Genomic DNA, 18,203 nt, shown 5'->3' on the forward strand with positions numbered 1-18,203 from the left:
GGGCATGTAACTCACAAACTAAGGAGTAAAATCTTACATATGTGACAAGAAACATGTTTATATTTCAGACAGCCTTGATTGGCACAGTTGCTCTGCCATGTATTAAGCTCTGAGAACTTTGGCTGATAACTTTTCAATGTCTCAATTCATCTATAAAATGAATAAAATAATCATCCTGGTTGTAAGAGATTAAATGAAATAATATATGTGAAGGCATACAATGAACAGTGACGCTCTAAACATTTTGAAAATATCTGTAAAACTTTTTTTGGTGTACAAATGTTCATAACATCTTTATCATAATAAAAACTTAACATTTCAACCATTTTAAATATAAATTCAGTGGTGCTAAATCCCTTAAGGGTTGTGTAGCTATTACCACTCTCCACTTCTAGAACCTTTTCAGCATCCCATGCAGAAACTCTGCACCCATTAAACAATAATTCTTCATTTCCCCCTCTCACCACCTGGTAACTCCAGTTACTTTTTTATCTCAATGACTTTGACAACTTTAGGTATGGCTTTTAAATGCAATGAAAGTATTTACCATTTTCTGACTGGCTTATTTCACTTAGCATAATATCTTCAAGGTTCACCCATAAAATTATAGCGTTTTAGAATTTCATCTCTTTTTAAGGTAGAATAATATTTCTTTGTAAGTAAATACTATATTTTGTTCACTTATCCATTGATGGACACTGGAGTTGGTTTTCCCTTTTGGCTGTTGTGAATAATAGAATAGATGTACAAATATCTCTTTGAGACCCTGCTTTCTGTCCTTTTGGGTATAGACCAAGAAGTGAACTTGCTGGATATTATGGTAATTCTTTAACTTTTTTTGAGCAACACCTTTTTTGAGTGTTTTTGTGAACCTGTTGAACTGGTTACAGTGATGCAACTCCTAAATGGCATGTTTACTAATGGTGGCACTTCCCTCCCTCCCCTCCAGCTTTATTAGGCTATATGTGACAAATATAAATGGGGTCCCTTTGTAGTGGACAGTGTGGTATTCTGATATACTGTGTGTACATGTGAAATGAATGAATTAAGATCATTAGCATTTTGTTGGGCTGGGGTTGTAGCTCAGTGGTAGAGCCCTTGCCTAGCATGTGAGAGGCACTAGGTTTGATCCTTAGCACCACATAAAAACAAATTTAAAAAAAAGATAATTAACATATCATTGCCTCACATATTTTCTGTAGTAAGAACATTTAATTCTACTCAGCAATTTTAAAGTATATGATACATTATTGTTAACTATAATCCCCAGACTGTACAGTAGATCTCCAAAACTTATTCATGCTGTCCAGCTCAAACTTCGTGCCCTTGCCCACCATCGCCCCAGGCCCCTGCCACAGTGGCCTTTTAATTCCCACAGCTTGCATGCTGTGAGTTGGGACAGTGAGGTGAGGTCAACTTAAATTTCAGGACTCCAGGAATAAATACCTTGCCAAGATAGCAAGCTCTCCAGCCCAGGCTTCTCAGAAATGTATTAGCTGTACTCTTAGAGATCATGGAGGCTGAGGATATGCTCAGCTGGTCCCCACATGTGTTGGTGAAACAATAGTGGTATCCATGGGTATAATATTTTCTGCTTTGGACCTCTCTGCAGGGATTGAGGAGACAGAAGAAGGCTGAAGACAGGCTGATGGGCTCAGTTGGTAGGCTCCACTACCTCACCATGACTGCCGAAAATCCCACACCTGGAGACCTCGCTCTGGCCCCCCTCGTCACTTGCAAGCTCTGCTTGTGCGAACAGCCTCTGGACAAGATGACCACACTCCAGGAGTGCCAGTGCATCTTTTGCACAGCTGTAAGCTTTCCTTGATGCTTTCATTATGAGAAAAAGGACAAAGGGAAAAACTGTGAGAGTAGGATACATTTCTGTGGCTCTTTGAGAAGCCAGAGTTTGCTCCAATATGATCTTGCTTTGGAAAACAATGTCACATTTGCTTCACTTTCCAAATAGCAGCTCACATGGTAAATCCAATGTTTAATTTTTTTTTTTTTTTAGTAAATATGATGTGTATATGAAATTTAATTATTGATTGAATAAGTACAGTCTGTTCTTAAGATTCTAGTTAAGTAACAAAATAGAAAGCACTTAATATCTCTAAGAAGCTCACTAGGTTTTGAATGATAGAGAATCAGGTAGCAATTTACTGAATTTTCTTTCATAGCCTTGCTCACCTCCTACAAAGACATGATATATTATTGTTTTACTTTGTCATCTTCCCTTTCTTTCTATGGTATTCTGAATCTTCTTGTTCCACAGGAGAGAACCCCAGAAATCTCCTGGGGTGAGCTTCTCTCTTTTAGGGTGACACCAGGTATTAATGCCTGTGACCTTTATTACAAGTGTCTTTGAAGGTTAGTTGGTTAAGGTATAAAGATAGGAGACAGACTGCTGAGTTCCTAGCAGAAAATATTGTTACATTGTTTATGCATTCAGCACAGTTCTGTTGAACAGTAACTGTGTCCCAGGAACTATTTCAGGGGCCAGGATTTTATCAGAGAAACAAAACCTGGAATGGATCTTTGTTCTTAGGAGCTTATAGCCTATCAAAGAAAGTTATACAAAAAACAACAAACAAATATCATAATAAGTAGGTAAGTTATCTAGTATTGACGAAAAAGGATTTAGGGAAAATGTAGAGTCTGGCAAGCGTGTGTGGTCTGAGGGCATGTGGTGGTTTCCAGTCGGGTGGTCAGGAGCAGGCTTCACCGAAACTCGTATTGACTTTGCTTCTCCTTCCTTATCTTGCCTGTGTGTGTTGCTTTGTAGGAAGTGAGGAAATGACCTAGTATCTAGAGCAACATCCGGTTCCTTTGGTCTTGCTTTGTTTCGGACTACTGTCCTTCAGAAACTATTATTTCTCTTTCTCGCACATGTTTCTGACCCTTGCTAATCCTTGAAACAATGAGTCAGAAGCAACATTTGGTGAGAATTCATGATGGAAATTTTCTCAGAGGGTAACTGGTGTTTGCAAGCAGGATATGGAATTGAGTTTTTGCTGTGAGGTTTCAGGGCAGAATTAAAGTTTGTGTGTCAGCATTGGGTGAAGAATACCAGGCAAAGGTTATACTTCTTATTTGTAAATAACCATCTATGACACATTAATGTTTCAATAGATTTTAGTTCCTAATTAAAAGCAGCCCAACTACTTCTCATTTCTCCTTCAACAATTTGGGAGTAGGAGTCAGTACAATTAGATTATTCTGTCATCGAGATTCATCCCTCCTCAGTGTTAGGGAGTGCCCAAAAGCAGAAAATCAAATGGCTTAATACTTTCAGTACCCTCCCTCTTCAGGAACTTTTATACCTTAAGGCATTAATCTTCCCTGGTCTCCTATTAACCCAGTGATCTACTAAAATAGGAAGTTGTGTGTGTGTGATCACATTAGTGTCTGGACATTTGTGATTAGAATCAGACTTGTCTGAAATACTATGTTAACACTTTGTTTTAGTTATAGATTTATTTCTTCTTTTTCACAAAAATATTTAAAAATGTGTCTAATAGCTCCACACTTAAATTTTCATTCAAATTAAAGATATCACATATCTTTTGTTTTCAAGGATGAAAAGAAATCTGTAACATTTTTTCATATGCTACATTCTCCCAATTTCCACTTTAAATAGGATGATGACATCTCCCAGTTTTTGACTGGGAAAGACTTCTTATGTGTACCATATTTTAAATACAGCTTTACCGGTTTTGCTAAGAACTCCCCTCACCCTCCCTTTCCCCTGAGGAATAGCCAAATGCAATGGTCTACCTGCTAAATTTGGTGGAGTACCGCTGTGTTTTCATGGATTTAATGAAGTCTTTTAACATTCTATTTTGGGCTGTTCATCCTAAGAGGCATCCCTGGCCGTTCTGCTGGGAGCTTAAATTCTTTTTGCTTCTAAGGCCACTGTGCTCCAGATCTAGCTCTGTCTTAACTCATCTGTGTGAATGGGCACATGATTAACCTCCCTGTTTCTCAGTTGTAAAATAGAGGTGCCAGGACCCTTCACAGTGCTCCAGCTGTGGGGGGCATTGCATTCTGGGAGTGCAGAATGAGTGGATGTGGCGCCCTGTCTTGACTAGTCCATGTTCGCCCGCTCATTTCCTGTCTTTAGGGAGAACTGGCTTCTCTCCATCCCAGTGTGTTCCATGGACCGGCAGCTCTGTGAGGCCAAGATGATTCTTTAATAAAACATTCCACAGTTGGATTAGTTTGGAAACTGCCATGTTTTTTCTTGGAGGAAAGTAATGCATAGTTGTACTTTGGAGGCTTTGTGAGAACTTAGGGTGAAAGGAAAGCAGGGGGACCCTGTGTAACTTCTTATAAGTACCTTGTGAGAATCAATTGTGCCACTGGAATGCCACCCCCATTTAACTTCTGACGAAGGGCTTCTGTTGCACCTTGCCACCTACTGACTTGTCCACAACCGGTGCTTTGAAGAACACTGCTTTAAATTATGTCATGTAACTTCTAGTCCATTAACAAATTTAGAAAAGTAACAGGATGTAAGATCAACATACATCACTTTCTTATACTCCAACAAGGAGTCTGCTGAAAAAGAAATTAGAAAAACTATCCCATTCACAATAACCTTAAAAATAGACACACACACACACACACACACACACACACGGGAATTAATCTAATGAAAGAGGTGAAGGCCCTCTACGATGAAGACCATAGAATACTGAAGAATAAAGAAATTGAAGAAGGTGTTAGAAGATGAAAAGACCTCCCATGTTTTTGGATAGGCAGAATTAATATGATCAAAATGGCCACACTACCAAAGGCATTATGCAAAATCAATGCTATCCCAATGAAAATACCAATGACATTCTTTATAGAACTAGAAAAAGCCGTTCTAAAATTCATTTGGAAAAATAAAAGAGCCAGAATAGCCAAAGCAACTCTGAACAAAAACAGTGATGCTGGTGGCCTCAATAATACAGGACCTCAAATTATACTATGGGGCTTTAGTAACAAAGACAGCATAACACTGGTGCCAAAAAATATATGAAGGCCAATGGACTAGAAGACACAGAGATAAACCCACAGAAGTACAATTATCTGATACTAGACACAGGTGCCTAAAGCACATGTTGGAGAAATGATGCTGCTGGAAAACCCGGATGTCCATATAGGAGAATGAAACTTGACCCATATTTCTCACTGTGCATGAAAGTCAGCCCAAAGTGATCAAAGGCCTAAGAATCGTACTGGAAACTCTGCAATTGTTGGAAGAAAATGTAAGGTCAGCACTCCAGCATGTTAGCACAGGAACTGACTTCCTTAACAAGACTCCTAAAGCGCAACAAAAAAAACCAAAAGTCAATAAGTGGGACAGCATCAAACTAAAATTTTCTGCACAGCAAAGGCAACAATTAAGAATGTGCAGAGAGAGCCTAGAGAATGGGAGAAGATCTTTGCCACCTGTTCCTCAGATAGGGCATTAATATGCAGAATAGGTAAAGAACTCAAAAACCTGTTCCTCAGATAGGGCATTAATATGCAGAACACACACACACACCATCAAATAATCCAATCAATAAATGGGCAAAAGAACTAAATAGACACTTCTCAAAAGAAGAAATACAAAAGGCCCACAAATATATGGAAAAAAATGTACAACATCTCTAGCAATTAGGGAAATACAAATCAAAACTACCTTGAGACTTCATCTCACTCCAGTCAGGATGGCAATTATAAAGAATACAAATAATAAGTGTTTCAGAGAATGTAGGGGAAAGGTATGCTCATATATTGTTGGTGGGACTACAAATTTGTAGTCTGGAAAGCAGTATGGAGATTCCTTGAAAAACTAGGAATGGTCCCAGCAACTTGGGAGGCTGAGACAGGAGGGTCACAAATTCAAAGCCAGCCTCAGTAACTTAATGAGGTCCACAATAATAATGTGTCTCATAGGCAATTCTTGATTAAGCAACTTAATGAGACCCTGTCTCAAAATAAAAATAAATAACTAAATAAATAGGGCTGGGGGTGTGGCTAAATGGTTAAACACCCCCGTTTCAATCCCCAGTCCCAAAAGCAAAAGACAAAAAACCTAGGAATGGAACCACCACGTCACCCAGCTATCCCATTCCTTGGTTATATCCAAAAGATCTAAAATCAACATACTACAGTGATGCAGCCATATTGATGTTCACAGTAGCAAAATTCACAATAGCCAAGCTATGGAAACAACCCGGGTACCTTTCAACAGGTGAATGGATAAAGAAAATAATAATTAATATTAGTCATAAAGAAGAATGAAATTCCTAATAAATGGATGGAACTGGAGACTATTATATATAAAACTTTAATGCCATTAGAAAATATTCAACTAAATTATAAAAAAGAAAGAAAGAAAGTCAAAGGTCAGTTGTTTCTCTGATATATGGAAGTTAGTCCAAAATAAGGGTGGGGGAAAGAAGAAAGAAAAGAAAAAGGGGTGGGGGATTTCATCTAAATAGAAGAAAGATCAGTGGAGTATAGAAGGGGATTGGGGGGAGGAGAAGGGGCAGTATAGGGAAGAACAGTGGAATTAATCTGACCTAACTTTCCCATGTACATATGTGAATTTACCTCAGTGAATCTCACCATCATGCACATCCAGAAGACATTAATAATAAAACTATAAATAAATAGTGGAAAGATCATTAGAGTAAAGGGAAGGGTAAAGCGGGGGGAAGGGGAGTACTGGAGACCGAATTAGAGAAAATTATATTCCATGCTTTTATAATTGTGTCAAGATGAACCCTAATGTTATGTGTAACTAAAAGGAACCAATAATAATGTGTCTCATAGGCAATTCTTGATTTAAAGGGCATCCAGAGAAAGAAATGTGATGGACAGTGGTTCAAATAAACTATTGATGTATCTAGTTTCCTGTTAAAGGATATTCTGCGTGTGAAGATAGCTTCTGTTAGACTATCTTCTCAGCTTTAATACACAGAAGAAAGGATAATGTAAGAGAAATTTAATATATACGACAAAATAGGCATAACTCTCACTGGCGTGATGTAAGTTATAGGTCATTTGGAGCATTAAAGAGCCCAAGAAGTTGGTGTTTTGGGGTTGCAGAGAGAGGTGCTGCATGATTAGCTGTCCTGTTCTGAAAGTTAGGTCCACAGGGATGTTAGTCCACTAATGACATGAAAGAGCATCTGTTTCTGTTTTTATCATCTCTTGTTTTAAATCATCCAAATATGAAAATTCACTTTCTGACTTTTGCAACTCACTCTTTCAGATAGTATTACACAATTTTAATTCAAGTGAAAGAAAAAAAAATGTTCATAAAAGTCAGCTATCAAAGTAGTGAAAATTCATGGGTTTCATCTCTCATGGGCAAGATTTGTCTCTGATTTATTTTGGATGCTATTTCTGTCAGCCATGAATTAAGGAATAATGAAAACACAGTTGTTACTTGTTTTTATAACCCAGATAATTTCACCTGAAAAGGGCTGGTATGTTGGGCATGGCCTATTTACCTTTCAGATTACAGACAGGATGTGCTGAGCAAAAAGAAAATAAAGTCCAGCCATATTCTTGCCTTTTTCCATTACATTTATTGGCTCTGGATAGTTAGAGCTCCTTTTACTATTCATTTCTCTCGGCCGAATGGATTTTCCAATGTTTAAAAGGTGAGAGGAAATATAAAACTTTTTAGACCAAGCCCTTCTTTCCCTAGGGGCTTGTTGGGTGACCTTTAAGAAAAGCCCACAGATGGCCTGAGACATCTACAGTTGGGAAGCTTTGGACCACGTGTGCGTGTGTGTACGTGTGTGGACCAGCACGTATGACTTGGGTTGGTAACTTGGAAAGGAAGCAAAGAGCCTGCTACGCTTCTTTTCTGGGTTCTCTCTCACCTCTGCGGCAGGAGAAAGGAATGCTATATTCCTCGTTCCTTCCTTTCCTCCCTTGCAGTATAGCACAGTGGTTAAGAGTACAGATAGAAAGAAGCCCAAACTCAAGTTCAGGCTTTGCCATTTAAACAGCGGTGCTTGATTTGGGTTCTTTAATTCTTTGGCTTTTTAAATTCTTAGTGTCCTCACCAGTGAGATGGGGGAGGGAGGAGTTGAAAGTGCCTATCTTGGGGGATGATAGGGAGCATCAAATGAGAATTCCAGGGAGTCTTCTAGCCAAACTACGGGCCAAACCCACGTAGTAAGTTGACATTGTTGTTTTTCTTTTCCTTCCTAAGTATAACAGCTGCTTTTTCACAATGGTTTAGAGAAAGGAAAGCCTATAAAGATTTGACTAGCTTCCTCTTTAGCCTTTTATAAAATGGTGGTTATATGTAGGTGATTTCAACCTCACAACTATTCCGAGACACCCACAGACTAGCAATTAGGAGATGAGGGGGGTGGGGAGAGAAAGAAAAAGGAATATTTCTCTCTGGGTTTGTCCAAAGTGTGGCTTACATCTGGAGTTTTAAACTGAAGTTCCAAAATGTTGGTCGGGAAGAACAAAATAAAACAAATACCACTTTAAAAGTGAATCAACAGGGACATTTCTGACAAATGTAAAGCATTCAAATGGGAAAATGTCCCAAGCTGCTGTCTGTTTAAGAGAACTTACCCCCAAGAAGAATTTAATCATTTGTTGGCTTGATAAGTTAGACAGGAATAATATTAGGAGTCTCTTATTGAGAACTCTCTGGAACTGCTAGAAACAGCGAGGCATCTTATTCCAGGCTGTTTTCTGACCCCCTTTTCTGACCATGTGACCTGCCAGTCTGAAGCTTTGAAATCCTCCAGCTCTCAGATTGCCATGCCGCGCATTTCTACTGTCATGTTTAACTAATTAGAACAAACTAAAAAAAAGAAAAGAAAGAAAAAGAGAAGTAAACTCTGCCTGTTCCAAGCATCTATTCCATATGTCTTTGGCTTATAATATATTAGCTTTCAAGGTTAGATTTATGTTTTCCCTAACTTTTGAGTGGTCAATAATAAATCAGTGAATTTATCTTTGTAAAATGACTTCAGTACACTCACTGTTGTTTATATCTGTTAAAAGTTTTAATGAGCCAGGAATGGTGGCACACACTTGTAATCCCAGCAATTTGGGAGAGGGAGGCAGGAGGATCAAAGTTCAAAGCCAGCCTCAGCAATTTAGCAAGACCCTGTCTCAAAACAAAAAGGACTGGGGCTGTGGCTCAGTGGTTAAGTGGGTTCAATCGCCAGTACTGAAAGAAAAAAAAGTATATATATATATATACACACATATACATACACACACACACACACATATATATATACATATATATATATGACATAATAACTTTTGTATTTATCAGATAAGTCACCAACTTGAAATGACAGTTTCGATTTTGTGCTTTCCCATTGACAACGGAACTGCTACAGGACCAGGTGTCATCTGAGGAATAAGAGCAAATAGTAGCAGCATGAGAAATGGGTTAGGTGACTCAGGGAGGAGTGGCTTCCTGAACCTGTGATCTCATCCACGCCTAAGCTCACCCCTAGCTTATTCAAGAGCAGCAAGAGGAAACTGTACTATAAAGGTCCTAATGACCTCACCATAGCATCACAGTCCGAGAATTGGAAGGAACCTTAGATCTTCTTGTTCCTAACCACACCCCCAATCAAGGAAGTCCTTTTTACTAGATGCTAGTAACCCATAATTAGGTATTTAAAAGAATGGGTCTCAAGTTCAGTTGCCTGGTCTTTGTTCATTCAACAAATCTTTACCGTGTCTTGTACCATTCTGATGGTTGGAATATAATGATGCACAATTCGATCAAGGCCAGATTTTTAAAAATGGTGTGACTTTTAATGCATGATGCAAATACTAATAAGTTAATACAGAAGTCAGATGGTGATCTGTGTTCACAGAACATGAAGCAGGAGGGGGAGGCAGTGAGTGCTTTGGGGCTGGGGTTTCTGCTTGATGTTAGACAGTCAGGACGTCTCATTGATAAGGCATTATTTGAGCAGAGACCTGAAGGAAATGAGGATCAACCATGTAAGTACCTGGGGGAAAGGATTTTAGGCAGAGGGAAGCAGTGTGGAGTTGTGTTCTGATGCAGTAGAGACAGTGTGCCTGGAGGGGCGTGCATGCACATGCGTGTGGTCAGTGGGAGGTGGAGTGAAGGCGGTGCTGTTTGGCTGGTCTGCACCGTAGAACCTATAGGACTTTGCAGGCTGTGGTCAAGATTTTGGCTTCAGTCTGATTTGAGAACAGAAGTCTCTGGAGACTTCTGACTCACAGAATGACATGATCTGACAGTGTTGTAAATGGATCAGCGTATCAGTAGGAGTTTTCCAAAGGGAAAGAAGCAATAGGAGGCTACACACATATGTTTAGATTTATTACAAGGAATTGGTCCCTGCAGGTAGGGAGGCTTACTCTCACCATCTGCAGTCTGCAAGCTAGAGGCTCGGGAGAATTGGTGGTTTAAGTTCCAGTCCAAGTCCAACCAGGAGAGATGATGTTATGCACCCCAGTGAGAGGCCGGGAGAAGACATGACCTCCCAGCTTCAGTAGTCAGGCAGAGGGTGAACCCTCCCTTCTTCCATGTTTTTGTTCTGAGCAGGCCCTGATTGGTTGCAGCCCATCCACATTAGGGAGGGCAATCTGCTTTACCAAATCTGCTGATTCAAATGCCAATTTCATTCTAAAACTTCCAGAAAATAAAGTTTAACTAAATATCTGGGAGTCCTGTGTCTTTGTCAGGTGGACATATAGCATTACCATCACAATCACTGTTGCTGCTGTGTGGAGAATAAATTCCAGGTGCCAGGACAAAAATAAGATGACTAGTGGGAAAGCACTGAGATAAGTAATCTAAGGTAGAAATGCCGATGCCCTGGACCCCCAGGTGGTGGCTGGTAGGGTCTTTGGGCTGTCCAAATCTTCATTTTCTTTTATATACTATGGGGATTACAATAAATCATCTCATGAGATTATGGAGACTATCACAGTAGATAATCTGGATAAGGCACTTAGTACAGCTCCGGACTGTAGCTAGCATGTGTAGCTCTAAAGTTTTAGTGTTACTGACAACGTCCAGGATAGGGACAGACCATAGCACTGACTACTCGATTGTTAGGTGATGCTAACTCATTTAGAACTCCTCCCACATTCAGTGGAAACCTGTTTCTAGGTAAACCCCACCGGTGCTAGTTTTGCTCCCTAGAAAAGCACTGGTTGACGTCTTCTTTCCTGTTACTCTCACTCCCCTCACTGGCTTTGTGCTATGGGAACCGTTATCTTTTTGTTAGGAGCAAGGATTCGATGACTTGTCAAAAATCTCTTCAGCGCCGTTCTGCTGTGGGAAGTAGGGAGAGAGGCTGGGTTCGTCCTGACCGTGAGTTCACCCCTGGCGCTGGCTCTAATTCTGTCTGTTACTCTAGAACTCCGAGCAAATCATTTCTCCAGACTTTCCTCAAATGACAGCTTGATTTGGAAAATTGCTAAAACAACCCGGGAGACTTTTTCCTCACAGTTCTTACTTTTTTAATCTGAGAATCCTCAGTTACTGCAGCCAGCCACATCATTCTCCTGTGGACGATTTCAGTTTGCTGAGGGATGTACGTGATCCAACTTACTAGTTCTTGTTTCAGTGTGCACCTATCTTTTATATTTAGATCCCATAATCAAGTGAGCAAGATCCTATTCCATTTGCGATAGAAACAAAACTGTCATAGTCTCCCAAATCCCTCTTCCAGGTGGTGTCCCCTTCTCCATTTCCCAGGGACTGGCCTGCAGACCAATGACTGATGGCAGAGATGTAAAGGTTTTACCCCCCTTGGTTTAATGAACAGCAACTTTGGAGGATTATTCTCCCCATAAGACACCTGGCTGGATTTATAGGCCTGACTCAGGTCCTGGCTACAATTGTAGTGCAAATATGGAGATCACCTTCTGCCAATCCTACCTTTCTCACTCATGGGCATTTGGTGAAGGTACACCCAGTAAGTCTTCAGCATGAAATCCTCCACCTCAGATTCAATTTCTAGGGAATATAGCTGTATTAGTTAGCCTCTTGTTGCTGTGACAAAATACCTGAGAAAAATCAACTTAAAGGAGGAAAGATTTATTTTTGGCTCATGGTGTCAGTTTGTGGTCAGTCAGCTCCATAGTTTCTGGGCCTGTGGTGAGGCAGAACATCAGGGTGTATGTGTGTGGTGGCTGACAGACACGTGGGCAGAGGGAGGGAGAACTGAGAGGGAGCTGGGGACAAGTACCCAAGAGCACAACCACAAGGACCCACTCCCTCCAACGAGGTCCCACCTTCTACAGTTTCACCACTTCTCAATAGTGCATTCAGTTGTGAATCCTTAGGTGGATTAATTCAGTGATAAGGTCAGAGCCCTCATGATCCAATCACCCCCCCAAATCCCTACCTCCGAACATCGTATTAATGATGAAGCTGTCATCACATGAGCCTTTGGGGGATGTGTCAGATCCAGACTGTGACAACTGAAGACCTAAATCTATAAATCTCTTTGCTATTATTTTTCTCAGATAGAGTTCCTCTCTCTCAAGCCCAAGAAGGCGTATCTCTCTCTCTCTCTCTCTCTATTTAAATGAGCATCTCATGATTGTCACATGGTTTTTTCTTCCCATTACCTCTACATTAACGAAGTGTGGGGGAAATCCTAGAGTGTGGTGTGCTCCTGCTTTGTTAGCCTATTTGTATAATTCTGTAGAAACAGGAAAATATTTCCCCCCTCCCCCCGGGTGGAGCCCTTTGAATGTACCCTCGCCCGTGGAGTATTAACAAACGGTACTGTATGCCTCCCAGCCGCATTGACAGAGTTCTTTTGAAATAAGCATCAGCTGCACAACATTCTTGACTTTGATCAGGGGCTGAACATGTGCTTCGGGCTTTTCTGTGTTGTCTGAGAAAAGCACGTGGTATAGGGTTGGGGGCAGAGTTCTAATACGGGACAAAATTTTATTTCTTTTTCACAAAGTTATGAAAAAGTTCGGGGGTTGGTGATCCATAAACAACATCATAGAGACTCTTCTTTAAGGCACCCTCCTCCCAAGCATCAGTCTTCAGCCTGCATATCCTCATGGAGTAGACAGGCCAAACCTGCACAGCACGAGAGACAGCAGCCCCAAATGGGCGCACGAGAGGACTTCTCCCGACTCGGTCACCAGAGTCCTTCTATGTGTGCTTTTGAAGCTGGACCCCACTTCCAGTTTCTTCCAAGCCTGTTCCCGTCCCAGTCCAGATTCTGCCCATCCGCTGGTGCTGTGGTGCCAGGCACTGTGCCCACTGGAGCAGGAGGCAGCAGACGCCTGGTGGAGCTCAACCCAAGTAAACCAAGGAGGCCGGCAAAGGCTTCCTGAGGGGCTGAGACCGAAAAGTGAGCAGGAGGTTGCTGGAGGGTGGAGCTGGGGGTCGTGGGTGGGGAGGTTCCTGCAGTCCGTGGTTGGCCACGTCGGAAGGTGTGGGCACGAGCCTGGGGCTCTGATTTCTCTTTTTTCCTGCCTACTCTACTAATGTCACATTTCTCAAAAGGTTGCTGTTCAGATCTGCTGCCCTCATCGAGGCTGTATGGGCTTCTGTTTGCATTGCGTGTCCCCATGCTGGCTCTCAGTCCCTCCCTGAGCCGTCGCATAGTGCCTGCCAGCTCTTAATCGGAGGCGACTCATGCCACTGTGTCTTTCTGGAACACTCCTCTTCCCTTTCTCTTTACTCCACCAGCTGGATTCTAATGATTTTCATTGCCTGGTCAAGGCACGCCTGCATCCGTTAGTCAACAAAGACTTACTTTGACAAGCAGGGTACTAGGTGGTGGAGGATTTGTTGATGAAAATGTCAAGCGTGGTTCCTGATAAGGTAAGATGGCCATCCCTTCTCTGAAGTTCTTTAGCATTTAAAATTGAATTAAACAGATTTCATTGCTATCCATCCTCATTGCCTTATGTTCTAGTTATTTGACCTGGGTCCATCCTACCTTTCCACTTAGAATCCAGTTTCACTGAGAGCAAACTCCCAGGAAGGCAGTTAGACATCACTAGTCGTCATTATTGTCACGGCAGTAGCCGCTAGCATTTGTTGAACACTTATTCAGCGCAAGGCATTGTTTGCACTACTTTAATTCATTTTGTTCGTATGATGACCAGATTGGGTATTAAGAAATGACCCCTATTTTCACAGTCATGAAACTGATATGCAGTAGCAACTGCTCACTAGTGTAGCAGTTTTTTGGATTTGTGCAAAAGCATGGTTTGAAGTCTACTCAGCCAGCTCACGCAGATCGTCCACCTAATTGCCACGTTCTAGAAGTCTTTGAGGCAGGCAGACTGCCTGAGCCATCACCTGACAGCTATGCTAGCTAGTCTTGACTAGATAGTTTGCAGTAATTTATGAAGGATTTTAGTTCCTCTCTTTCTTTTTTGGAACTAGGAAGCCTACGCGTGTGAAAAGGGCTCCCAACAGAAGGATCCACAGGAGAGGCTGCCTGCCTGAGTTCTCTCCCTCCTGCCCCCAGCACAGAATCGCTTTCAGCCCTAGACCGGGGCTTCAGCTAAGGCAAAGCTTCTGGTGACCAATTTCATGTCACCAATGGGAGTCGAGAATGTGATTAGAAATATGGTGAAACCTCAGGTGCCTGTTTCTCTTTCTTCTATCTCCTTTCCTTGCTCTCTTCTTTTTACATTGGAAAATGGTTTTTAATTATAAATATAATACAATGGGGCTTCAAAAAGTGTGGAGTGTATGAATCGTTCACCTGTACCCACCCCCAGGCTCTTTCCCTGCATGGAAATCAACATATAAATCCACCTCTGGAGATGTGTTTGTACATATCACTTAGCAGAGAAACGAGATCTTTAGAGATGCGTTAACTTACATTTATTGTATAGTGAATGTTTCTGTGTAAGAATACAGAATGTTTTAAAATGTTGTATGCTGTCCTCTGATGTGACTGTGTCAAATGTATTTAACTAAGTCCCTACTAATCATGGATTTTAAGGTTGTTTTCAATTTTTACTATTATAAATGAAAATTCATGTACTTATTAAATGTGAAAATCTCTCTCCCTAGGATAAGGTTTAAAAGTGGATTTGCCTCCTTGAAAGATATGAATATTTTAAATCAATCTGTGGGGCTGAATGACCTTCCCTACTTCTGCACCACTTGAGCTGTCCCTCCAACAGTATAGGAAAGCCCCTTCCTTTGACTCGCTGGGTATTTTCAAACTTATCACCTTCTCTAATCTTATATGTGAAAAGAGCACATCTCACTTTTTCACCCGTGCTTCCTCTTTTAAAGAGGAAGGTAGTTGAAAGAAAATAAGTTCCTCCCATGAACCTATCTTTAAAAAATGTGTGCAGTCTATTCAGGGCCAATAATAGAGTTTGGGCTGATTTGACACCCTGGTCTTTACAATATGGTCAAGTTATAAAAAAAAGTGAGCTATACCTTAAAAAAAAATATATGGACAAGACATGAATCAGTGAAGAATTGGTATTTATAATAGTGGTTCTGAGGTAGAGGAGGTGCTTTGTCACAAAATGTGTTTGTGTTTAGTGACAAGATGTTACTAAGTGGAAAGGGAAATTTTAAAAATTTAGGTAAGTTAAAGCTGAAAAAGATTGTGAGTTAACTAAATTCTAAACTTCCATTTTCTGAACATTTCAGTTCATCAAAGATTGATTGTGGAAGACCTGTGTGTGGATTTCAGAAAGGTGACATACCTGTTGGAGTTAGGTGAGACAGAGAAATAGGTAGCTTTGAGCTAACTGAGGAGGGCCTCGTGGTTTGGACTCATTTCCCAGACCCAGTGGGTAGTAGTTGGTTTTGGTTTGACTCTTCTGAAAAGCGTGTGGGTTATTTACCACGTGAACCTCGAGTGTTTACTCAGTCTGTTTGAACTTCACTTTATTCACCTGTAAAAGTGAAGTCAATGAAGGAGAGAAAGCACGGGCACTGGATGCCGGTCCTGTCAGAGGTATCCTGCAAGGGCGCGATTTTTATTTTTATTTTTCATTTGCTTTTACCTTTCAGTTTACAGATAAGGAAATCAGTGCAGTGTTAAGTACCTTGCCTAAGATCCGGGCTCTTAATTCCTTTTCACAGTGTCTGGATGAAGTAAGAACCACTGTGTAAAGACCTAACTGTACTGACTGGCACTTGGGATGTGCTCCCTAGGTTTTACTTGTTAGCAAGAACAGTGGATGAAGGCCCACATTAGGTTGTTGTTGTTGTTTTTTTTTTTTTTTTGGTACCGGGAATGGAACTCCACCAGGGGCATTTAATCACTGAGCCACATCCCCAGCTCTTTTTAAATATTTTGTTTAGAGACAGGGTCTTGCTGAGTTGCTATATGCCTCCATAAGTTGCTAAAGCTGGCTTTGAACTCTCAACCCTCCTGCCTCAGCCGCCTGAGCTGCTGGGATTATAGGCTTGTGTCACCTCACTTTAGGTTTTAATGATCATACCTGTAGTTTCAAAAGTTTCAGAATGCCCTCTACAATGCAAAACTGACAGATGGTTAGTGATTTTAATATTCATGAAAGCTTAGTACAAGTAGATATAAGGAATAACTGATTAAAAAAATATAATTCAAGGGGCTTTCCACAGGACAGAGAGTACATAGTTTCAATGCAATGGTGGTCACGGGTGCCGAGGAAAGCGATTGTACAGTGTGCTAGAACTCTCACCTGTGTGACTTTGGGCCCATTATTTGGGGACACTGAGTCTGAGAGATGGAGAGGTCTGGCTTACACATCAGATGCTCCCAGGGCACTGAGTGTATTTTCAGGTGTTGAGTTTGGAGTCAAGGTGCAGCCCCAGACTGGTGTCTCCCACTGCACACACACACCTGGTATTACGGTGTTACTGTGTTCCCAAGAGGACCTCAATCTCGTGCTTGTTTCCAATGATTCCTGTGTGCTGAGGTGACTGATACATGGGTAACTCCAAAGCATAGAGACTATTTCTGCAATTGGGAAAAAAAATAGCTGTAACTTCTCTTTTCCTAGGCAGTCATGTGTTGGCTATAGGTTGCTTTAATATGAAATGGTGACTGGTCTTTGATTATCTTATGTTTTATGATATCGATAACTTTAGAGAGATAATCGTGTTTTAAAGTTATAAAGGTTCCACTATTTTCTCATTTTTTTTAGTACTAATAATGTAGTGGGAAGAAAAAGCAAGGGCTCAGTCTCAATTAGACCTTGGTTTAAATCTTAACTCCTAAATTTATTAGTCTTGTGAAGTGAGGATAAGTTACCCACTCAACTGCTTTATGAGACGTGGGGATAGCACCAGTTACTATAAAGGTTAAGTGAGATTTTTTTTCCAGATGTGCACTATATTACTTCCACTGTAACAAATACCTGAGATAATCAGCTTAGAAAAGAAAAGGCTTATTTTGGCTGTCAGTTCTAGAAGTTTCCATATGATTGGTGGGTCTCATTGGCCTGTGCTGAGGCAGTTGGGTAGTGGCAGAAGCACACGGAAGAGCAAATTCACTCACCTCGTGGCCAAGGAAGCAAAAAGAGAGGGGAGGAGGAAGAGACTGAAGTCCCACAATCCCCTTCAAGGGCATGACCCCATGATCTGAAGGCCTCCCATTGGGCCCCAGGTCCTAAATGTCCCTCCACCTCCCAGTAGTGCCAAGCTGGGGGACAAGCCTTTAACACAGGCCCTGGGGAGCGCTCCAGCCCATCTAGACTGTAGTCCCACCATAGCCTCACAGGAGGTTGACAGACGTTCTCGTTCCCCTCATCCCCTCCTTCTCCTGCCTGTCATGTAGTCAATATGGTAGATCCAGGTCACTGGCTTTCAGAGCATAGAGCTCACACCAGCAGCACCTGTGACCTGTTAGTTAGGTAAGTTCTTAAGCTCCACCTTAGACCCCCTGCAGTGGAAGCTCTGGGGAGCGGCCCGGCAATCTGTGTCTCAGATGGTCCTCCAGGTGGTACACCGGCACCGGGCGTTTGCAGAGCACTTTGTTGGTAAAGCTCCCATCAGTCTCCCATTGCCATGTGCTGTGGAGTACCTAGCTCGTCTTTTCCGTGAGCTCTGACGGGTCTTTCTGCAATATCTGGCCAGATGACTTTGACCTATGACCTTTGCCTTGATGACCTCACATGCTAGAATATGGTGCTCACTCAAAACATTTTGAAAGTGGCAGTTCTAGATTAGCAACCAGGTTAGGTTTTAGCAAAGTCAAAACTAACCTTAGATATGTAGGCAGATCGATTTACTA

General features: G+C 41.4%; 1 protein-coding gene across 3 annotated transcripts in view; it reads left to right on the forward strand.

Moving 5' to 3' along the window:
• Rnf144b (ring finger protein 144B) overlaps positions 1–18,203 on the forward strand; it is a 158,683-nt gene that overhangs the window by 84,414 nt on the left and 56,066 nt on the right. For all 3 annotated transcript variants that reach the window (XM_046453431.2, XM_046453430.2, XM_046453429.2), the window contains exon 2: positions 1,613–1,813. In XM_046453431.2, coding sequence (XP_046309387.1) covers positions 1,649–1,813 — 165 coding nt within the window. In that variant the 5' untranslated portion in view covers positions 1,613–1,648. The remainder of the gene's footprint in view (positions 1–1,612; positions 1,814–18,203) is intronic.

The sequence above is a fragment of the Marmota monax genome, unplaced genomic scaffold, assembly GCF_021218885.2.
Source record: "Marmota monax isolate L192 unplaced genomic scaffold, Marmota_monax_Labrador192_F-V1.1 WCK01_AAM20220418_F8-fsc00029, whole genome shotgun sequence".
In the NCBI taxonomy this organism is placed as follows: Eukaryota; Metazoa; Chordata; class Mammalia; order Rodentia; family Sciuridae; genus Marmota; species Marmota monax.